This window comes from Saxophila tyrrhenica (assembly GCF_035928015.1).
Source record: "Saxophila tyrrhenica strain CCFEE 5935 chromosome Unknown scaffold_16, whole genome shotgun sequence".
Taxonomy (NCBI): domain Eukaryota; kingdom Fungi; phylum Ascomycota; class Dothideomycetes; order Mycosphaerellales; family Extremaceae; genus Saxophila; species Saxophila tyrrhenica.
In genome coordinates, this window is record NW_027041748.1 from 335,001 (window position 1) to 357,588 (window position 22,588).

A 22,588-nucleotide genomic window follows, 5' to 3' on the forward strand; every position below is an offset into this window, starting at 1 on the left:
CATCCAGGTTTCGCTTCTATCCTTCGCCCGTGCATCTTGCCACCCCTGCTGCCGCTACGGCCCTCTAGTCCACTCCACCTCCTAGCGCGCCCGTTGTTGGGTTGTCATTATATAGTGGATCCACCGGCACCTCCATCCTTGCCATCCAGCACAACCAAGCAGGCGCTCGCTTACTCGGACAAATCACATCCGTGATCCGTGATGTCCACCAAAAGTGAAAAAGCTTCTAAGCGAGGGCAAGCCACTGCCCACTCCACTTATAGAGGTTGTGCGACGGGGACACGTGCTGGACACGCGAGGGCGGTGGGACGGGGCCAGTTTCAGACCACAGAGACGGATCGATAAGGTTGGGTTGGGACGCGACGGTGAAGGGTGAAGGGTGGTACAGAGAGTGGGTGCGAATATGACAGCTCGAATCGACATTAGACAAAATCAAGTTTGGCACCGTGAGAGGTGCGGATAGCCGTGAACCTCGAGTCAATGTCCCTTCTAAAGGTAGGTAGGTACTCTTCATAGCACACATCGTCTCATCCGCTGCAGTAATCTACCAACCTCTCAAAAAGTTCCGAAAAGTCCTTCCCAAAGAAGCCGCTCGCTCGCTCATAACCGTGCCCAATTTTGACTCCCCATTACCCCCCCAAAACCCGCTCAAAGCGCCCAAAAAGAACCGCTCGTAAAAACCAATAGGGTATCATATCAAGTCGACGTCTGACATCATCCTGCTACTCCGCCGTAGTAGCCTCGACCTCTGAATCTTCGGCGCACACTTTCGTCCCACCGAGCTTATCGGCTAGCGATTGCAGCACGGCTGGGTCTGGCGGTGGTGGGACTTTCTTGGAACTGGCAGTATGTCAGTAAGTATCTTAGGTGAAAGGTGGTCGTGGTAGTAAGACTCACGGAGTCCGCGGACACTGCCTGCACCGCTCATGTCCACACCCGCGACACTTCTGCTTGTCGACAAAGGTCAAGTCGCACTCGTGGCAGGTCCAGCGGATGCGTTGGCGGGGTTTGCGGAAGACGCGTTGGACGGTTGAGGTCTTTTGCACTTTTCGACTGCGCTCTTGGTCGTCTGTCCCGTCTCGAGTGGACTGGTTGCGGCGGATGGGATCTCGAGGGCAGGCGGTACATAGCTTATGCCCGCAATGTTGACATTCATCCGCATGGCCTGGCTCAAAGTGAGTCTCGCATTCGTGGCAAGTCCGTCGGGTCGTTCGATCTTGTGACTCAAACACCGCTTCCACACCCGTCGACGGACGTTGTTGCTTGACGTACAGTGATAGCTCAGCTGGAAGGTCGTCCGCTGCCATATCCTCAGGAGTCCGAGCCTCTATATTCCCAGATAGCGTCCTCTCAGCTGCGAGCGCTGGTGACGCCGCCTCCGACGCCTCGACCACCAGCGCCGTAGTCATCCCTCCCATGCCCGGACCAGCACCACCATTCTGCTCCCTCGCTGCATTCTGAGCATTCTCCAGCGCCTCTCTGATCTTCTTCGCAGGCGCCCTCGGGCATTCACCACACCGTCTATGTCCGCAATTCGCGCACGTCTTGCTCCCTCCGAATTGACTGTTGCAGTCGTGACACGTCCAGTGTATCCTAATCCGAATCGGCTTCTCCACCCGTCGAGCCTTCGTTTCTGATACCGCGGGTGCAGTACTCGGGTCGTATGTCACGCCGTACTTCTCAAACAGCGCCTGTGCTTTTTCTGCCGCCATCCCGCTGCGATTCTGTCGTGCTGGAGGAGCAGACTCGGTCTTCTTCTCGTCTTCAGGAACCGACATCGTGTTGTCGTGTTCTGCAACCAGAACAGCGTTTGAGCTCGCGGGTGGTATCGATATTAATGTGTCCTCGACCACGTTTTCCGCAGGAGACGAAGTATTCCCAACCGGAGCTTCGCTGAAACCTCCCTCCCTCGCAACTGGCTCTTCACGTTGCTGACTCGCCGCTCCCTCATTCGACCCAGCAGCATTAACCTTCCCACCACGCCTTCCAAACGCACCCTTCAACTTCGCAATCACCCTCCTCAACCCACCCTTCCTCCTCTCCTGCTTATCCGTATGACCCTCCATCTACCACGAGAGATAATGTCTCAGTGTCCCTCAAGCAGAGAGAGTCGAGGACGTAGAAAGTCGAAAGCGAACAATGAAGTGCGGAGCAGCAGCTCAAAGCAAAGCAAAAAGTAACTTTACTTCCCAGGCCCAGCAAGCCGGAACACGGTACACCTCAAACTCAGAAGCGAGCTAAGCATCGCCCGCGGCAGGGATGGCACGGAGACGCACAGGAGGGAGGGGGAAAACCCGCTCGTCCCGCTCGCTTGGAGCGTGAGAGTGGAGCCCCAACGGCTTTTGCGGTGCTCGCAGCTCGCTTGCAGTGGTGCAGCTGAGAAGGAACGGGGAGGAGGACGATTCGGGACGCTGCGCCGGGTGATAGATTTGCACGAGAGGAAGGGATCGCTTTGGAGGTGTTGAGAAGAGGAAAGTGAGTGTTCGTTTGCAGCGTTGTGCGCGAGGCTGTAGGGCATCAATCGTTCTGGTACCGGCGGTCAGGTTGGCAGGATCGTCGGTGGCACGACCCGGCGATTGTGAAGAAGGGAACGCGATTCATGGCGTTGCAGGCGCACCGAGGAGTCGGGACGGTGAGCATATGTACAGTATTGCTTCATGTCTCGTTCTCGCAACTAGTGAAGGGTGTTTGTACAGTACAGTAGTATATATCTATAAACACACATGTTAGTACAATCCCACCACGCTATGCACCCCCTCCAAATCCCCAAACACCACCTCCATGCTCGCTAAACCGCAAACCTCAGCCTCCCCAACCAACCAACAACAACAACAACAACCCCCTCAATGGAAGAAATAATCACTCTCCCGAATCTTCCTCACGTCAAACTCCCCCTTCGGCGGCACGTCCGGGAACGTCAACGGCATCCACACAAAAAGCTTCCTTGGATACTGCTTGTGCGGCTTTCCCGACTTGCCCACCGTGGCCGCTGCTTTGCCCTTTCGCCCAGCGGTCTCCTTCTCGGCATCGATCGCGTCGGTATCCGTGGCCAAAGCGCTGCCGCCGACGACACCCTCGTCTGCTTCGGCGGTGAGGCCTGTCGCCTCGGAATCCGGTCGCATGTCGAGGTTCTCGGGGATATTGCCTAGTTGATGGTCCTCGATTTCCGACGGGACGGCGAAGGCTTTGTCGTCGCCTTCGTTGGCGAGAATGCTGCCGGGAGTTCGCATGGCTTCGCCTTTGCTGCGTTCGGCCGGGTCGTCGCTGTTGAGCAGCTTGGTGTGCTCGGCCTCCAACGCCAGCTCTTCGGACGACTTCAGCTTCTTGTCCTTCCGAAGCTGGGAGATTTTCTTGCCGGCTTTGCTGTTGGCTAGTACTGTCGCGAGGTACATGTAGCCGTCATATCTCGTCTCAAATTCCTCCTTCAGTCGGCCGATGATGTTTTCGCTGTGCATCTCCACAAAGGAGTCGCGCAAAGCCACACCCAAGCGGTCGACATCGCAGGCGTGAGTCCAGAAGGAATCGTGCACACTGGCAAAGGTCATGCCGTTCTCCTTGCACCTCAGCGCGCTCAGCAGCATGTGCGTCGCATCCAAGGAATGAATGAAGTTCGGCGGAAAGGCCTGCAGTTGCTTCCGCTTGCTGACAGGGTGCCACGTCCGCGGTTCCTGCAACGTCAAGCCCTGCAGATTCGTCCTCACCACCAGCTTTGTGTCCGCTCGATACGGCTGGACCACTGGTAAGCGGAGTGGCGAAGTCCACACAACGGTTGACTTGAACATGGGCTTTGCGGCGCGTTGCTGATTCCGGTCACCTTCGGTAGAACCAGTTCCATGTGGCCTGTCCTTGACAACCTCGACCTTCTTGGGGCCTGGCCTGGGTTTTTTCTTTTGGATCGGCTGCATGGAATTAGCTGACAGCTCCTGCACTTGCTTCGGGGTCAAAGATGTCGAGATGCGGTCCGCGCACTGGCCGAGCCAGTGCTGAATGGCTTGCGCGCCACCGAACATGGTACCCAGCGACTTGAAGATTTTGGTCGCGATGTAGGTCGACATGTTGCCATAGTTCACCTCATCGAACTTCCGGACATCCGGGAATATGACCTCGAGTTGCTTGCGCACTTGCTCTTTGGCTCCGTACCAGGTGACACCGTAGACGTTGGTCATCACGGGCTGCTTCACGCACTTCCTGGTAATGTTGCCGTCCAGCTTCTTCGCGATCGCATTCCCATCGAGAGCATCCTGGTGGACATCTGCCTTGACAGCCTCTGCCACAGCAGTATAGACATCCGCAGGTCGGTCACCCGGCTCGAGGTTGACTTGTGCTGCGCCAATCTTGTCACCACCGAGAGCTGCGTAATGCTGAAGTCCATTGCAAGTACCGTCTTGCTGCACGGGAAGATGAGAGATGAAACCTTCTGGATCTGGCGAGTCCAGGGCGGCGGTGAGTTCGAAGCAAGCGGCCAGCGTCTGCCAAGCGTCCTCCGCCTGCAGCCACCATCTTCGGCCGCCTAGCGGGTTGCGCGCTGAGTCGTAGATGTCGTCCAAGTGATTCATGGTGAACTCTATCCGTTCTGAAAGACTGGCCTTGTCGTGTCCGGCGACCGTAGCGAGGTGAATCTTCAGCCATCTGAGGCCGGTTGCGCCGAGCCTTTTGCCTTCACCGAACGTCAACAGCCCTCGCACGTTGTCGGCGCCCATATGGTTGAGATACGGTGGGATCGGATAAGCGCGGCCACGGAAGTCCATGTTGTGCGGAAAGTACATGGTCTCGTTCAGCATTGCGCGCGCGACCTCCATCTGGAAGTTTTGGAAGCACCGTTCCGAGTGGAGGCCAATCCTCTTATTCTCCACCTCGCGCACCTCTTCAAGCCACCTTCGCCTTGGTGCTGGGTCCGCGGACGCCTCAGGTTCTGGAGGATAGTCAAGCTGAGGATGCAAAGGCGCCAGGTTCGCAATCGCTTCGCCAGAGTTCCAGGCTTCGAGCAGTACTTTGAACACGTTGTGGTTGATGTTCCACGGGACCTGTCCGAGCGCTGTAAGCCCGGCGTAGATCTGTGTCGTCTCGCCTCTCTTGTGCGCAGCCAAAAAATAGTCTTTTCCATTGCGGTCACCCTTTTGCACACGCAAAATGTCTGTGGCGTAGTGCAAGTAGCCTCCTTTGTCCCACCCGGTCCAGGGCTTAGGCTCGACGACCATAGGCATGCGCTTGGCGATGAGGCTGCCGACAGGCTCGCTCTCGAGTTTCTCCGTCAGGGCAGGATTTGGGCTGAGCATGCCAATTTTCTTCCCTTTTTCCCACTTGAAGCGATGCAGAAACGCAGGCTGTGCTTGGGTCATGTTTTCACCTGTTCGAGGATGCAGCCGAGTGACCGGGAGCTGTGCAGTTTCCATCAACTTCGTAGCCAGCATAGACCCGAACTTCGCCTTGGCTTCGATTGGCCAACTGAGACTGGCCAGCAAGTCGTCCTGCTCCTGGTGAGCTTTGGATTTCGTCTTGTTTCCTTTCTTCTGCATATGGTAGTTCTTGTTGCCCTTTCGCTTTAACGACTTCTGTTTGGCTGAGTTGACACTGCACTCCTGCTCGATTGCTTTCGCAAGACCCATTGTCAGTACGGTAAGTGTCACCTCACAAGTATATTGGTCGTTCTTTCGATCTCTCCCTGCAAGCTTGGTCATGGTGTACAAGATTGTGTTCGCGGCGATCTTGTCCAGCGGCAGAAGCTCGAGATATGGGCCGTAGTGATACCGCTCGTGATCTGTCCTACCAGGATTGCTGAGGAGCTTCTTGCATTCCTCTAGCTCTTGCTCCAAGGCTGGCAAAAGAGCCTGGTACCATTGCCACATCAGAGCATTGATCGGCTTGCTCTGCATCGAAGTGTTTATTCCAATCTTCCGCAATTCGTCGTCTGCCTTGCGCCACCTGTCCATGGCTATCTGTACGGATGATTCTTCCATGGCCTGCTGTCGCGCGAAAGCGTGCTCGCGCCTTTGCTCTACTGTTGCATCGGCCGGCAGAGGAGGTATTTCAGAAAAATCTTGTAAAGCCCTCTTGACCCCAGCGAGGCCGTCACCTCGCAAGGCGGTAGGAAGTACGGCAGGTACGCCCTCCATAGGCACAGCATCACTCCGTTGGAGAGGTGCAGGTTCGTCCTGTTGTGGTTGAGCTTCCTTCATGTCAGGCTCCTGCGGCTGAAGGTGCTCGTAACTGACGCGGCCCAGCAACGTGAACTCGTGGTCATCGTATTCCGGAGAGTCGATAACTTCGTCATAAACCTCGGTGCCCTGCTGTTGTGCCAAGTCCAAGTAACGCCTGATTGTCCGGTCCCGTTTAGAGCCTGTCAAAGCTTTGATAGAAGCACGAATCATGGCCACCAACAACCTGGCATCAAGTCGCACCCCTTTCTGTTGGATTTCCACCTCAAACCATTTCTGCATCCTATCAAGGACTCTATCGGCTTCCTCGCTACGCCCATGCAGCGACAGCTCTCCAAACCAGGCCTCCAGATACGCAGTATGCGCATGCACGAGCTCTGCGGAATAGGGGCGGAATATGCCATTGAGGCGGCGTATGATGTCCTCTGCCCTACTGAACCGCCTGACCCGCAATGAAGTGTGGAGATGTTGCAACAAGTCGTGGGCAGTGCCTTGAACGCCATGAAGTATCTTGACTGTCTCGTCGGGGTAGTCGAGGTTGGTGTTGAGGACTATCGGAGCCGCGTAAGGCCGTATGCTAGACAGTCGCCTCTTTGACCACTCGTTGGCATCCCACGGGACATGGTTGTCATGCGATGGGTTGCGAAAGGGGTCTGCGTATCCGGGGGGAGGGTACTGAGGTAAGGATCGTGAAGGTTGCTGATCTGTTGTAGTGGCCAAGCGTCGGCTCTGTGTCGTGGTTGTTCGATCGCGGGATGAACTTCTCCGTCGAGGCCGAGATGGCTGTGAGGACGCGGGCGAGTGAGTGGCGCTCCATCTCAACTGGGCGGGCGCCAGCCATGGGAGGTTAAGCTGAGCAAAGGACGCAGCAAGAAGTTGTGCTGTCCGCCGCTGCTGTCTCCGTCCAGCAGACCGGACCAGCATGTCTCTGCGTAGAACAATCAATGTCCACCACTCAAGCTGTGACACTGCCAAACCACCTCCACCAGCGAAGCAAATATACCGAAGAGAAAGTGGGTGATGGTGAAAAAGTGCCCACGCGACAGGAGGCGATCTTCAATTCTCGGCGGTCTGTGACGGGATGAAGTCAAAAAGGTTAGCCTCAGTAGTCACGTGCACTTCCATCGGCGCCACCTGCCCTGAAATTGCCCTGCGTCTCGGCTTCTGGAAAGTCTGCCATTGAATCGAACGATCTATTCACCTCTTCTAGAGCGCCTCCTGGTCTTCGAGAACCCCCACAGGACTTCCTCAACTCAACAACTCGCAACTCGCAACCATGTCAACCACAACGACGGTCACACAGACCGAGCAGCCTTCAGCACAAAACATCCTCCGCCTGTTCCCTGAAATCAACACACAACTCGCGGAACAAACAGCAAATTCCGCGACTCGAGATGCCGACCTCGCCGGGTACGACGAAGAGCAGATACGGCTCATGGACGAAGTGTGCATCGTCCTGGACGAGAACGACATGCCAATCGGCAGCGCGAGCAAGAAAGTCTGCCATCTGATGGAAAATATCAACAAAGGACTCCTTCACCGCGCTTTCTCCTGCTTCCTCTTCGACTCGCAGAATCGACTACTCTTGCAACAACGAGCGACAGAGAAGATCACGTTCCCAGACTTATGGACAAACACATGCTGTTCGCATCCTCTGGGCATACCCACCGAGACGGGTTCGACGTTGGAGGCAGCTGTCGCAGGCGCGAAGAGGGCTGCGCAGAGGAAGCTGGACCACGAACTCGGGATCAAGCCTGAGCAAGTCCCTCTCGACATGTTCCAGTTCTTGACGAGGATACACTACAAGGCTCCCAGCGACGGCAAGTGGGGAGAGCACGAGATCGACTACATCCTGTTCATCAAGGCCGATGTGGATCTGAATGTGAACCCGAACGAGGTGCAGGACACGAAGTACGTGACGTCAGATCAGCTGAAGCAGATGTTCACGGAGGGCAAGCTGCAATTCACGCCGTGGTTCAAGCTCATCTGCGACACAATGATGTTCGAGTGGTGGGACCATCTAAATGATGGACTGGAGAATTACATGAACGAGGAGCAGATCAGGCGGATGTGAGGGTGGGTTGTTGATGCATCGGCTGGCGTTCGAGAATGCATACCATGATACCAATTTGCGACAGTGCACAGCACGAGTCTGACAACAGCAGCTGAAGTACACGTAGACTCTGATGTTCCATTTAGATCGTCTCTCGTTCTCCATTCGCAAGGTATAGTCCGACTCGATCGCTCCTTCCTTCTCGTCACGCGCCGCAGGCAGTCGTGCCAAACTCTGTCCTGACCTCACTTCAACTTTCCACAGCACCAGCTCGACCACTGAGATGAACTTACAGCTAGGTAAGAAGGAACAATGCGTCGGCATGGCGAGCATATCAAAGGGCAAGGTCGACTACCAGCACGGCGCTTCATACACCAAACATCGGTGCGGCCATTGATCACATATGGCAAGAAGAATGCGAGACCTCTCCCATTGGCAGCTGAGCAGTTTCGAAGCAGTATGTACGACTTGCCTTCAGACAGCAGAGATGGCCGGCAAGCTGCGAAAGGGCATCCTCGCTCCGTAGAACAAGGCGCAGAGGTCGCAGAGAGCTCACATGCTGTACCAGGGCAAGACGTTACAGCACGGCAGACGCTACGCCGCCGAATACACCAGGATGACAATGCTGAAGGAGTCGCCACAACAGCTTCTGCTGTCAGGGTGAAAGCGAAAGACACTCGAACGCAGACTGATGTTGCAACACCACACAAGGAAAGCCCTGCCACGGCCATCGCACCAGCTCCAGGGGCTAGACCCAAGACGACAGCCCAGTGCAGCACCAAGAGCGTATCCAGTGCCAAACCCAAGCAGACGGCGGTAATCTTTCGCACTGTGCCTGCCAATGAGCTTCAGCTGGTTTCTTCGGTGCCTAATCCTCTCGAGTACCATGCGCCAGCAAGCAGCTTTCCCAGCATTGCCGTTCAGGACCCAATCGTCGACTCCTCCCTCCCGCCTTTTAAGAGCAAAACTTCGCCCACCGTGTGCGATGACGGCGACAGTACAAAAGTGCCGGCAAAGACGCCTGTCAGTGCTCTAAGAGCCCGCTGGAAAGTTCCCCCTCCACTGTTCAAGGCCATCAGGAAGACGGACAAGTTTCAGGTTTCCACTGCGGGCCATCGCAGTGGAGACGGTTTCGAAGACAGCGAGCTCACGTTCGGCACTGTGAAGAAGCGACGAAAGTGGCGATCACCCTCTATACCGAATCTGGCATCTCTGGAGTTGACGAACGGTCCCTTGCCGGACGTTGACTTCTGCGACACCCCGAGCCGGTTGAAGGTGGAGTCTAACGTGAGCGGCCAGGGCGTTTCTGGGTCCGTCCGTCAGCTGGACGGCGAAAACACCTTCATCCAGCCAGAAGCTTCCCCTCCACAGTTGCAAACACGGCGCGAGAGTTCAATTGCACGCTCCAGCGCTCGTAAGCGCACGAGGATCATCATGGCTGAACTGTCGACAATCCGAGCTCCTGAACGAGAAGCAAGCGAGTACGACTCTCAGGATGAGGACGGCGACCACGAGGATGATGTCGACTCTGAGGAGAATGGCGCGAAAAATGACAACGTCATCAACTTGGTCAGTGATGATGATGTTCACTCCGACGACTCAGAGCCATGGACGGTGACTCCTCCACCTCCACCTCCACCTCCTCGCGAGCAGCCAACGAAGGGCAGAGGTGTCACGCTGGACTTTCGCAGCAACCGTGGAGCCCGACGGTCTAGACAACCGGGAAGATACTCCAGACCGCGAAGGCGGCCCGCACTGATCGAAGTGAATGAGGGCATACAAGACGTGTTCACTCCAGAAGCTCCACAACTACCGGGCTTGCCGCCCCGAGTTTTGCCAGGACCTCGTCCGAATGGTGAAGCTAGGCAGCAAGACTCGACAACAGGTAGGTAGACACGGCCCTTCCAGCCTTGGATCCGCATGCTGACATGTATCGGATCGCATGGCAGCACACCAACCGCGCTCAATCTTAAAGAACAGCATCTCGCTGGTATCCGATCTGACATCGAATCCTGAAGCTACAGCCGCCAACACCAGACGCAACAGCATCGTCGATGCCTCGAGAAGCTCTTACTTCGCAGATGCATCGGACATCCTTCGTGCACCGGATCCAGCCCGTCACATCATCATGCCGCGGCGCCGGTCTTCGTACTTCAACCCTGAGCAGATGGACTTCACTCACGACGAGGAAGATGTGCAGGAAACTTCGCCTGAGACGGCCAACTACATTACTGAAAGCGACCTCGACGTCATTCTAAGAGGTGCAGAGGCAGTGTGGACGTCTGAGAAGCCATCTACAGCAGCAAAGGATCTGAGGGCGTTGACGAGAGCAGTGAGTCAGGGGAACGGAACGCTCAGTCAGTCTGTGCGCAGAAGGCCGAGTCTGCGGTTCCAGTCGCCAACGAAGATCCGCTAGCCACGGGTGCATTCGGCTGGGTTGCTTTTGTGCGCTGTAGACTGGAGGGTAGAGCTTTCCATGGCATCGAGCGTAGCAGAATCAAGTGTTAGCTCCCTAGCTCTTCGCGACAGAATGTTGGCATATATGTGTGCCTGGAGTAATGCAATAACCGCTGGATCGACCAGCTTACGTTGATCCAGAGTCTATTAGAGAAAGCGAGATGTCGCGGGTTGTTAAGTGCTTTATGAAACTTGTTTGGGGGGTATTCTGAGGCATCTCGCCAGTTACGGCTCTTCGTGATCTTTTGAGCTCGAAGCTGTGCTGGAAAGCAAGCAGCCCGCCTCTGCTGAATACAGCAGGATATAGCAACCTTCTCCTCTACATGAGCAAGACTGCGGAAATTGCAGTTTGTCTCGCAGATTAGTCGCTTCGCAGCGTAATCCTTGCCGTACACGTCATCAATCACCAAGCCTTCAAAACCCACTGAGGCTGCTCCTCATCGCACAGTAGCGCCGCTCAGACTCTTCACCGTACACACCCCCTCCTTCGTCTTCAACTGCGCAACCCCCTTCCCACTCTCCTTCAACTTCTCCACTGCGCTCGCATCGAACGCCACCACCTTATCCTCCGTTGTCGTGAAGCCCACTTGGCAATCATCCCACACCTTCTTCTTCGGGTTGAGCACAGGCTCTGGCTCGCCCTCCCATCCTTCAAAGAACACGCGCTCTCCTGCCTCGGCACCAGTAGGCGGATTGACAAGCTCCACTGGCCCGGCATGGTTGTCCGTCTCTCCAGGCGCAAGTCTAGGCGACGCCGCAAGCACCATTGCCGCGCTCTTGATCCCTCGCATCGTCACGGGCTTGAGGTTGCAGACGGCGACGATCTTGCGACCTTGCATCTCCTCTAGCGGCACCAGCCCGTTCAGCCCTGAGCACACTGTCCGCACGACTTTGCCTTCGTACTCGGAGGTATTGTCCGTTCCAGGCGCGTCGCCACATGCAATGGTGCTGACGTATAGCGAATCTGCGTTAGGATGTTGCTCGGCCTTCAGGATGTGTCCAACCCGCAGATCGATGAGGGCAGGCGAGAAGGGCTTTTCGGGTGCTGGCGCATTTTTGGGCTGCTTCGGTGCCTTTTCCTTCTTCTTGCTCACGCCTGGTACTTCTGCACCGACTGCGGTCGCGACTCTGTCACCCAGATCCTTCGCTTTCTCCTTCTTCGACTTGCCCTTCTCCGCGTTCTGAGCGTCGGACGATGCAGCATTGGTTACCGTTCCTCCGGCTGCCGCTGCTGTGTCGGCACCCGCTGAAGCCAGAGCCTTCTCCTTCTTCTTTCGCTCCTTCTCCGCCTTTGCGTCGACTGGCTTGATCGGGCTGACCACCTTGCTGGGGTCGATATTGGCCTTGTCCGAGTCGGACAGCTTCAAGCCGAACATCGGTGCGTTTTGGACGAAGTCGAGATGTCGAACGATGTGATGGTAGCCTTGCTCACCTGTCCGCTGCTCGTCCGACCAGTCTTTCACAACAGGCGCCATGCGGGCGTACAAAGCAACATCGGCTATGCTGGGTTTGCTGCCGAGGAGGGTTGTGCGGGTGGAAAGATGGGTGTTGAGGGTGGAGAGACGCTCGGATGTTTTGGCGCTGTCTTCGGTGCTGGAGGCGATGTGGTGGGATGTGATCAGCCATTGCTCGATTTCGGTCTTCTCTGCGCTGGAGTACTGCACGTATGGTCAGCGATCGAAGAGTACTAGGTACTTGACATTCACACTCACTTCAGTGTCTTGGAAGATGGAAGAGGACGCCTTGACCGGGTCGGTCTCCACATCTTTAACTTGCGGATACGACGATTCGATCAGCTTCTTGGTGTCGTTGTCGAGGGTGGCCATGTTTGCGAATCGTCGGACTGTGTGCGGTGGCTGTCGCCAGAGAATTGAAGACGCCTTTTGCGGTACAATGCGTCGGCGCGGAGTCGCTACAGCCCGATAGAGCGAACGTAAAGTGAGTAGTCTCTTCAGCTTGGCTGTCTTCTAGAAGATGTAATGAGTGTCTTGAGAAGTCCTTGGGATATTTTATGGGTGACGTCCAGTCATTGATTCGAGGTCCAAAAGATTTTAAGCTTTAGCCACGTGCGCCACAAGCGCGACAGGGGTCTCCAGACATCACTTTCACGAGCGTCCAACAACGCTTTTTCATCAACAGTCCCCAGTGCATTGAATACATACAGTGCTCCGATGCTCTACGTTATGCGCCGCTGCGTTCAACGTAAGCCGTTCCTGGCGCCAGTGCTGTTCTTGCACGCACCCGGTACGTGCAACGAAGCCGTTCAGCTCGTCTGCTGTACAGAACGCGAGGAAAGATAGATGAAAACGCGATATGGTGTGAAAATCTCGCGGCTCCCATGGATTGCAAATCCCCAAATGTGTCCAAACGCGTCCGTTTGTAGGTGAGCGACGCTGCGCGGATGCCTGCAGTTGCGGGTGGGTTTGGTTGAATCTTGAAACATCACGTTCTATTCACATGTCAAAGTGGATCTTCTTGATATTCACTCGATCTCTCGGCCTTCCTCACACATTCAGGCAGAGCTTGATGTCTTCGAACTACAGGCCTTGCATCGTTTGCGTTGTTTCATCCTCTTCGTGACCATACATCAACCGGCGCGATGGCCCTTGTAATCAGGAATGGGCCAGGGCGCACTAGAGAGAGACATGGTGTGGTGGACGAGTCTGATGGTAAGACGCCGCTCACCAACTTCGCCTCTACCAAGACTGGCAACCTCACAGTTCGGCATCCGCTACTTGAGCTACGTCTCACACCTACCACTGGCCTAGGCCTGTTCGCCAAATGCGACGTCAAACGCGGCTCCCGCCTGCTCTCCGAAGCACCACTACTTCTGATTCCAAGCAGTGGGCCTACCACGTATCAGGACCTTCAGCAGCAACTGGAGAAGGCGTCCCCTGCGGAACGAGAGGCGCTTTACGGTCTGCAGCATGATCCCGAGCTCTTGAGTCGGAACCAGGTCAGGCAGGTTCGCAACTATGCTGTCACCATCAGGAAGTTCGCCAAGGACAAGGATGGCCTGAAGTCTTTTGTGCAAACTCAGGCAAAGGCGATGGCAATGTCTGTCTTCTGCTACCCCATCCACAACATAAACACTGATGACCAATTGCTGATAACGTTATTTCAGTTTTGAGACCAACGCCACCAAGTTAGTCAACAAGTCAGGCTCCGCCGTCTTCCCGCTGTACAGTCGCATCAACCACAGCTGCACCCCGAACGTCTACGTGCGTGTGCCTTCACCATTCCCACTTTCAATTACTAACCAAAGAACACCAGGCCAACTACAACCCGTCCCTCCGCACGCACACAGTCCACGCCATCCGCGACATCGAAGCAGGGGAGGAGATCCTGACCACCTACATCGACAGCTCGCAATTCTTCGCAGGGCGTGATGAGGATCTCAAAAAATACGGCTTCGAATGCGCATGTGCGTTCTGCCAGTCTCACGAGCCGTCCTTGCTTGGCCCAACAACCTCCGACGCCACTAAGAGGGACCTCCGCCGTGCAAAGATCAACGTCGTGAAGCGCAGCCTCTACGCTTTCGAAGGCGAGCATGCCCGCGCCGACGGTATTTGCGCGCCCCGCAGCCCGAGCGAAGCGCTCGATAGGGCTCAAGACCTCATCAAGCTCCTGCGCGAAGAAGGCCTGCTCGGCATGGATCTAGCGCAGGCGTATCGCTGGGCGTCGAAGTACAGCCTCCAGTTCGGCGTTCTGGAGAAGGCTAGAGATTACGCGCAGAAGGAGGCGGAGGTGGAGCTGTGCTGCTTGGGTCCAGAGACTGACTACATGGGCGGGTCGGGGAATGCAGCGAGCTGGTTGAAGCATGTGCAGGCTACGGCGGAGAAGGACAAGGTGAAGTTGCGGGCGTGTGAGAAGAGGATGGCGAAGGAGGTGAAGCGGATGGAGAAGAAGGCTGAGAAGAAGGCGAAGAAGAGGTGAGGGTGCGTGAGCTTCATGTTCGGGCGTTGCAGGGTTGCAGGGTTGATTGTTCAGGACTGTGATGGCTGGGCCGTTTTCGCGGTGATGGATTCTGGCATCATACCCAACATAGCCCTGTTCGTCGAGTCTAGATCGACAGAACTACACTACAAACACGTATCACGTCTTTGACCCTTCGCGTCGCTCGTCTCGCTGGACAAATGAAGTCTGCTGGATGAGATGTCTCCATCGCCAAGAGACTTTTCGAAAGTCAACCTCACGGCTTCTGCTTCCTGAACTCTGGCTGTCCATTGAACGACTGCATCAACGATGTCAACATTCAGCACCTTGATGATTGTAATCATCGTCTTCGTGATCCTCGTGCTCGTTTTCTTCGCCATCTCTTCATGTCTCGGCGATGAAATCCGCGCACACTTTTCTGGAGGGCGGAGACAGACTCTTCCGACTACTTACGCACTACAATACGCTCGCATGATGGGCTCCAGTGGAAGTTCAGCAGGCTGGGAACAGATCGAGATGCAGGATATGCTCGACGCAGCGGATGATCGACGACGATAAGACAGGTGTTACAGATCTCTACAAAAGCAGCCTGACTACCACCTCTAAAACTCCAAATCCTTCTTAGTAGGCCCCCCACCCTCCTTCTGCGCCTCGCGATCCCCCTCCATCGGCGGCAGCGAGAACGGCTTAATCGCAAACTTCCGCCTACTAACCGTAAACGCCAGATCCTGCCCCGTGCTATTCCCGGCCCCGGCGCCACCCTCCCCGCGCTCAGTGTCGATCGGCACTTTATGCACCTTCACCATCCCCTGCGGCTGGTCTTCGTTGCTGCGCGCGCCGCCGCTGGATGCGAGGTCGCTGGCTTCGTCCATGGAGTGCGGGAAGGGCGTGAGTTCTAGGACGCCGTCGGAGAGGATCTCGGCCCAGCGGACGAGGCCGGTGTCGCGGGGGTAGAGTTCGAGGGGGAGGGTGAGCATGGCGGTGAGTTTGGTGGGGTGTTGGCGGAGGAGGCTGCGGAGACTGTGGAGGAAGCGGATGATGTTTTCGGGTTTGCTGGCGTGGGGTGGGTAGGAGGCTGGGCTGAGGATGGTGGGGACTATCAGGCGGTGGACGCTGGTTGGTGGTGAGTTCTTGAGGATGCGCTCGAGACTTTGTAGGACTGGGGCGAAGGGGGCGTCGCCGGGTGAGATCTTGATGTGGTCGATCTTCGCATTTTGTGGAATGGTGAGGCGTTTGGCGAGGTCAAAGGTGTGGCAAAAGGGTAGTTCTTCTTTCGCAGGGCCTGCTGCACTGGGTGTTTGACGTATAGGAAGTGCTGTACTTACCGTCAGTTGGAAAAGAAAATCACAAACCTGGTTGATGCTCGGCCTCGCCACGCACCTCTTTCGCCGGACTGACCAAGCCTCTCATACCTCCAAGCAATCTTCATTCTCTCTTCTTCAGCTGGGCTCTTCTCCCGCCTACTTCCCGACCTCTCAGCTGCAACAGCGGGAAGTTCTCGCAACCACCAGTCGCCCATGCCTACGAGATGAATGGTATGTCCTTGACATAGTCCTTCGGCTGCGTAGTACTTGAGAAAAGCCCCAGCGAAGTCGGTCGTCCCGTTCTCCCCGATGAGAACACTCGATCCGAGTGCGAGTCCTCCATGGCCTCCGAGCAGGGCATCCAGCGATGAGCTTCCAGTTGATGTGACAGAATGAGATGTGAGTGGCGATGGCCGGACGCCTGGAAGATTTTCTTGTTTCTGTGGTGCTATCGCAGGGGATCCCGGAGCAGAGGCGCCCACCGCGACATTGCGCTTCCTGAACGCCATGAGCGTGTGCACTCTAGCCAGGATGTTTGTTGAAGATGTGATGGTTTTGATCCCGAAAAAGAATCGAAAGAAGCTAGACCGCCCGCTCCCGCTCCCGCTAGAGTTCCCCACGACTCCACTGCCCCGGATCTCGAGATCCGCTCAACGGAAATAACCAGACCTCACCTCCAACAGCTCGCCTGTTTTGCGAGCTCACAGAGTCAAGAACAAAAAGAGGATCTGCGACATGGGTTGCCCTTCCTTGCTGCTGCCCCTCCCGAATAGGCTGCATCGGTTGACAGGAGCTGCATCCTATGCGGGGTTTCACGATGTGCATAAAAAGATGGCCGTGGCCTTAGGAGGGTGATGTGGGTGTTGTACGGTTCGCTGGACACTTTGAGAGCTCCAACATTCTCCTGCTCTTCCCGTCATCCCTTCCATACTAGTAGCATGGCTTCGTTCAAGGGTTACGACCTGGTCGTGGTGGGCTCCGGCTTTGCTGGGTGCATGGCGGCGCTGAATTTCCTGGAAGAGACCGAACGATTGGGCAAGAATGGCCGGGTCGCGCTGGTCGAAGTTGGAAAGGAGGGCGAGCGCTCGGGTGCTTCCAAGTGGACAATGGCTTATTTGAGGTTGGACAAGAACTTGGACTTTGGTATGGCTGTCAGGCACCCAGAGAGTAGTGCTGCTGGATACTGACGGGTGAGGTGTAGATGCCGACTGGGTGAAGGAAATGCGACGAGTGAGCGACGGTATTGCAGACGAGGACTACTGCGAGAAGCTACGTATCGAAGCACCTGTATCTGCACGGTATCTGGAAGACCATGGAGTCAAGTTCGTGCACCATGACGAGCCGAACGTTCTTCTCGAGTTCAAGACGGCACAGCATTTCGTAAGTAGATGGAACCTAGTACATGGACACGAAGCGCTTGTTCGAGACGCCGGCTGACAGCAGCTTCTGCGTCCTGCAGGTCTTTCCTGAAGGCGGCGGCAACGCCATCATCAACAACTTGCTCGGTCACATGAAGAAGTACCAGAATCTCGACATCCTCTATCAGACAGAAGCATCGCGACTCCTGACTGACGACGCCGGTGCAATTCGAGGCTTGAAAGTCCGCAAAGGCGACGGCTTGTTGCACGACCTGCTTGCACCAAATGTTGTGCTTGCCTGCGGTGGCTTCGAAGGCAACCATGAGATGCTGGCCAGATACGTTGGTCGAAACACACACAGGCTGCCTTTGATCGCCCCCGGATTGAAGTACAACCGCGGTGCAGGTTTGAGAATGTGTCTGGACGTCGGAGCGGGCACTGCAGGTTCGTTTGATGGGATGCACTGCGAGCTGGTCGACACCCGGTCAGGCAAGCCGGATGCTGTCATGTGGGGTGAGCAATTCTCCCACCAACTTGCACTTATCCATGCTAACGAGCAGGAAGGACATGGCTATGGTATTGTTGTAAACAAAGACTGCAAGCGCTTCTACGACGAAGGCCAACGACATCTCTTCTCGACTTTCGAAATGATTGCCTTGGAATGCTGGAAGAGTCAGGACATGTCGTGCTTCTTCGTCACTGATCAGTCGATCATGGAACGCTTCAAGGGTAGCTGGGTGTATGAGACCACTGAAGTGCCGCCGGAGAAGGCAGATACCATTGAAGAGCTGGCACAGAGGATGGGACTCGACCCGCAGGAGCTGAAAAAGACTGTCGACGAGTTCAATGCATCCGTCAACGACAAACCTTTTGATCTGATGAAGCTGGACGGCAAGTCCACCTCGGGTCTCAACCCGAACAAGACGAACTGGGCTGCTCCGATTGTCAAAGGACCCTTCTTCGGCTTCCCGATGACATCTAATCTCACGTTCACGTAAGCTGTTTTCTCCAGTCAAGAACGATCTTTGCTGACCCGCTGCAGATACGGCGGTGTGAAGACCGATCTCCATGCACGAGTACTGTCAACAAACGACGTTGCGATCCCTGGCTTATACGCCGCTGGTGAAATGACGGGACTTTTCTACAACGAGTACCCGCCCGCAACGAGCTGTCTCAGGTCAATGACCTTTGGTCGTCTGGCAGGTACTGAGATCGCACAGAAGCTGGGTGGTGGACATCCGTCGAAGGCTTCTGGTTTGGCACAGCTTGCGAATCGTTGGTGATGTTCTCCACGACATCGACGGGGTGTCTTCACAGTGCAAAGCGAGTTACTGTCTCGGGGGGTAGAGGTGTAAGGAGAAGACGGAGAGTCCTCGAAGAGCGAGGAAGGCGTGCGAGCACCTGCGATAGGCTTACCCCCAGAGAATTTTATATTCGGGAAGAGCGACCATGGAGCTCTAAAGCCATGTAAACCTATCGCCGTTGGTTTCGGATGGAGAAAGCATTGCTCGACCCGCCTCAGTCATACCCGTCTCAAAATCTCATCCTTGGCAGTGCAAGACATGCTCGGCCACAGTCGGAGACAATCTTCGTGAGTGAGGGGTGGGATCGAGTGGGGAGTGGGGAGATTTACCCAGTTGCTCGGTGTATGGCAATATGGAAAGACATCGGAGACTTCGGCTGCCCGCGCCGTCGGGTTTGGAGACGAGATCTCTCCACGTCTCCGCACCGCGGAGCAGACAAAGACTCGCCGCGAGTCGGAAAGTCAAATGCATTCGCAACAACATCCACGAGAAGTGTTGTACCTCGTCGGCACTAACGCAGGATCAAGCAACTCACGGTCGCGCGGAAATAGTCATCATGGTGCGATGCTGTCGCAACACCCGCCGCATGCGCCGGACATTGCTCGCACAATACATTGGTAAAAGTACGACGCGGAGTAATCGTCCGCACAGCAGTCTCACCGTACGGTCAAGCTGTCCAGTCATCATGACACAGTCAGCCGGTAGAATGTTCGTAAGTACTTTCCACCTTTCTTCCGTGGACGAACGCGGGCTCCGAGTAGCGAGGTAGGGCAGCAGAGTGAGTAAGTGATGCGTTCAGACTGTTGTGATCCCGCCCTAAATCCGCCGAAGTTCTTTGAAGTTCGGGTTGTGGCTTGGGCGGGCGGTGTCGCATTGCCTGATGAGCTGTCGACAGGACGTATCGTCATCCATTCGATGGTCGAGTGTGCTGGCGTGGCGACTGCTGCCCAGCAGTGGCAAGTATTGGTTGACAGGTGGAAAATGCTCTGGACTTATCACACAGACGAGACGGTATGCAAAAGAATGGTGCAATCATAGATCTCGGATGTCGTTTAGAGAACGAGATTCGCCCGCCCGCACTTCCCCGGGTGGGCGATGCGTGCGGTACGTATGGTGCGTCGGCTCTGCGGGCGGTCAAGGCGATGCGGCTTCTTTACGGATGTGTCGAGGTGTCTTACTCATGCCAGCACTGTCATGATGCGACGGTGTAAATGTACCGATCCAGGGCACCAGTATACATAAGGTATGTGATCTCTTGCGTCCGGCACGCGCGTATCTGTCGCTTTTTCTGTTCACAGATTACAACAAGTATTATTACTACATGTCAGCCGATAGCTCCTGTGATAGCTTGTCGCGCACACCGCACACCGCACGCGGCTATATTGATATATAGACCGCTCCTTCGAGAGTGGATATATTGCAGCCTTCATCCACTTTTGCAACAGTTTTTCCAAACAACCGACAGCCATTGCAGGACTATTCAAGATGTCGTCGTACTCTTCAAGTCATAGCTCGATAGCAGGCTCGTGCTCATCGTCCGCCCCGACGCACGCAATCCAAATCCGCTCTTCATCCAACACAACTTCACCATACTATACACCTTGCGCACGCCCTAGCTGGCCAAGTGGATCAGCACTCACCACCGCTGGCTTTCGGCGACCCAGCTCATATGTGAGCGACGAGGATCTTCTCGGCAGCGACAATGAGTCCTACCTAAGCGAACCTCCGCCACCGCCACGATCAGCGGAGGCGTGGCAGTGGGCAGTCGCGCAGCCTCTTCTTCCGCCTATCACGAAATCTCGGAGACGAAGCAGTGGCCAGAAGGAGAAGCAGAGGAAGTCGTCTTCGTTGTCGAAGAAGTGAGGACGCCACGGAGAGATGAGGAATATGCTTATCCAAGGTAAGTCGGGTCTGCCGATTGATGCAATCAAGAATGACTTACTGATCAGCTTTGTAGCATGCTTGTGCACTTCAACGCCATGGGTCATTCTGACGCCTGCTGAGGAGAATTGGCGAAACAACAGCAGGTCGAAACAGTATCCATATCAAAATTGGCCGGACACAAACCATCATTTGCCAAAGGCAGCAAAGTGACTGGTAGGCACGCTACCTTATGCCGACCTCGGGAGCGCAGAACGACCTGACAGTCGCTGCGCCACCAAGCACGTCAAGCTGCGGACAGTGAAGGTGGCCTACTAGGTCAGAGTGAGCCATGCAATGGAACTCCTCCCAGACAGTTACAGCCCACCGACAAGATTGATATGGTCTTTTCGGGTGCCATCGGGTCCAGGAGAAGGCTGCCAGATATGCCCGAAGTGCTGCTCTCAGTATGCATCGGCGTCCGACGTCTCGCGCCTCTGCTCGGACCATGACTATCAGACGGTCTTTTCAATGGAAGGGCGATGCTGCCTAACCTCGAGCGGGAAGGTGGAGGTGGTGTTCGAGGGGAAGGAGAAAATGGCTGGAGATGGCTGGGGAGTGACGAGGCCCAAGCGCCCTGGGGAAGGGATGCGGACCGCTCCTTGGATCTCGGGAGACCTCGATCCGAGACTCCATTGCAATGGGAGGTCATGTCATGGTGAAGTCGTTCTTGCGAAGTCGATACCGTTGATAGCAACCATATGAACAAGATTACATGAGGCCAGAACCCATCACTATGTTGACGCGGCTGCGATATACCGGATGGAGATGCACCCAAACGAGTCTAGATGATCTGCTGACAGGGCGCTTCGACACATGATTTCAATGGCACGTTTTTCCGGTCTCCACTATCACAATGCGACACAACTTCTCTCGAGGAGATAATGACGAAGTGGCATTCACATCACAGATCTGCACTTATCGTGAGGCTGCGACTGAGGAGAACACTGCGTCAGCTGCCTCGAACGTGGTCTACCGCACGGAGTACCATCGACCTGGCCGCAGAGATGCAGCCGAGTGCACGCAGGAACCAGATAGTTCGTCCGAGCGTCTCATGGCAACATCACGAGCCTGCAAGGGCATCACCAGCGCACCACAGGTCCTCCCAGCCTCTCTGTTCGGGAGAACATGCAGCGCGCATGAGTTCCGTACGACAGTCGATGTGAAAGCGAGTGCAAGCGTGACAGGGCAGCAAGGATATTCATTGGAATCCGAGTCCTTGGGTCGGTGTGGAGTTCGGTCGAAGCGAGTGGCCTTGACCGCCTGGTTCTCGCTGGCGCAATGGATGTTGCAAAAGTTCCAGGTAGTGTTGGCTTCTTGAGGTTGAGATCATGTCGACGGAGAAGGACAGAAAACCCATCAAGGCCGCATACCGTTTATCGAGAGAACTAGAGAGCGTGAGGTCCAGAACCGAGACGGAAAAAGAATCAGACGAGCGTGAAATGTGGCGCCCGGATCATTAGCGTGGGACTCCGGCGACCAATCCCACCTCTGGTCACGTAGACTTGAACAGATTGGCGAAGTGACTCCTCGTCTCTCGAGCGCTTCTCACCCAGTCAACCTGTTCTCAGCGGCAGGCCTTTGCAAGCATGGCACATGAAACTCGGCGAGTCTGTCGAGAGGCAGTCCCGCTTTTGTTGGCCGCTTCGAGGGTCACCAGGGCCGTTCGCGACAGCACCGTCGCAATGGCGTCCTCTCCACCCGACGAATCGTAGAGTATACCATCCAGCTTCGCCCTTCATAGGCCTTTCCTACTACTGCTTCATACATCTCGTTTAAGCTACACCTCCCCCCGGCCAGCACTGCATTGGGCGGGCTCCCTCGAGCTCATATTTGTGGCGACTGCGCTTGGGCACCAACCTCTCGACCGCTTTAGCCGCCCAGCTTCTTGATTGACTCTGCATCAGATTACGTCGGGGTACCTCACTTTCAACGCTTCTCCTGCAGCGCTGCTCCGTACCTTCTGTATCGGAGACTGCCTGCAGGTGCGTCTTCTGTGCCTCTACCCTCGACAACCTCGCAGAGAGCGGCTGCATGCATCTTTGTGCTGCACCACCCCGGCAAGCAGCACAGCAGGACGCGGGGCCCTAAGCGCACGAGA

At 55.7% G+C, this 22,588-nt stretch overlaps 8 protein-coding genes across 8 annotated transcripts; 4 read left to right on the top strand and 4 right to left on the bottom strand.

The window, feature by feature from the left end:
• Positions 1-722: 722 nt before the first annotated feature.
• On the bottom strand, positions 723-2,066 carry LTR77_009036 (uncharacterized protein; the record flags this gene model as incomplete). Its single annotated transcript, XM_064806265.1, has 2 exons — positions 723-840; positions 898-2,066. 2 exons carry the CDS (start codon positions 2,064-2,066, stop codon positions 723-725), a joined length of 1,287 nt encoding a protein of 428 aa, XP_064655591.1.
• A 660-nt stretch (positions 2,067-2,726) lies between these two features.
• Positions 2,727-7,079, bottom strand: RPO41 (DNA-directed RNA polymerase; the record flags this gene model as incomplete). Its single annotated transcript, XM_064806266.1, has 2 exons — positions 2,727-2,788; positions 2,864-7,079. The coding sequence occupies 2 exons, from the start codon at positions 7,077-7,079 to the stop codon at positions 2,727-2,729; spliced, it is 4,278 nt and encodes a 1,425-aa protein (XP_064655592.1).
• A 352-nt stretch (positions 7,080-7,431) lies between these two features.
• IDI1 (isopentenyl-diphosphate delta-isomerase idi1) lies at positions 7,432-8,605 on the top strand (the record flags this gene model as incomplete). The annotated part of the gene is made up of 2 exons (XM_064806267.1): positions 7,432-8,225; positions 8,473-8,605. 2 exons carry the CDS (start codon positions 7,432-7,434, stop codon positions 8,603-8,605), a joined length of 927 nt encoding a protein of 308 aa, XP_064655593.1.
• A 62-nt stretch (positions 8,606-8,667) lies between these two features.
• Positions 8,668-10,624, top strand: LTR77_009039 (uncharacterized protein; the record flags this gene model as incomplete). Its single annotated transcript, XM_064806268.1, has 2 exons — positions 8,668-10,093; positions 10,158-10,624. 2 exons carry the CDS (start codon positions 8,668-8,670, stop codon positions 10,622-10,624), a joined length of 1,893 nt encoding a protein of 630 aa, XP_064655594.1.
• A 478-nt stretch (positions 10,625-11,102) lies between these two features.
• ARC1 (G4 quadruplex nucleic acid binding protein) lies at positions 11,103-12,491 on the bottom strand (the record flags this gene model as incomplete). Its single annotated transcript, XM_064806269.1, has 2 exons — positions 11,103-12,323; positions 12,378-12,491. 2 exons carry the CDS (start codon positions 12,489-12,491, stop codon positions 11,103-11,105), a joined length of 1,335 nt encoding a protein of 444 aa, XP_064655595.1.
• Positions 12,492-13,264: 773 nt separating this feature from the next.
• On the top strand, positions 13,265-14,601 carry LTR77_009041 (uncharacterized protein; the record flags this gene model as incomplete). The annotated part of the gene is made up of 3 exons (XM_064806270.1): positions 13,265-13,722; positions 13,790-13,886; positions 13,939-14,601. 3 exons carry the CDS (start codon positions 13,265-13,267, stop codon positions 14,599-14,601), a joined length of 1,218 nt encoding a protein of 405 aa, XP_064655596.1.
• Positions 14,602-15,203: 602 nt separating this feature from the next.
• On the bottom strand, positions 15,204-16,414 carry ELP4 (Elongator subunit elp4; the record flags this gene model as incomplete). Its single annotated transcript, XM_064806271.1, has 2 exons — positions 15,204-15,916; positions 15,982-16,414. 2 exons carry the CDS (start codon positions 16,412-16,414, stop codon positions 15,204-15,206), a joined length of 1,146 nt encoding a protein of 381 aa, XP_064655597.1.
• A 429-nt stretch (positions 16,415-16,843) lies between these two features.
• LTR77_009043 (uncharacterized protein) lies at positions 16,844-18,546 on the top strand (the record flags this gene model as incomplete). The annotated part of the gene is made up of 4 exons (XM_064806272.1): positions 16,844-17,048; positions 17,107-17,285; positions 17,365-18,257; positions 18,306-18,546. 4 exons carry the CDS (start codon positions 16,844-16,846, stop codon positions 18,544-18,546), a joined length of 1,518 nt encoding a protein of 505 aa, XP_064655598.1.
• Positions 18,547-22,588: the final 4,042 nt, after the last annotated feature.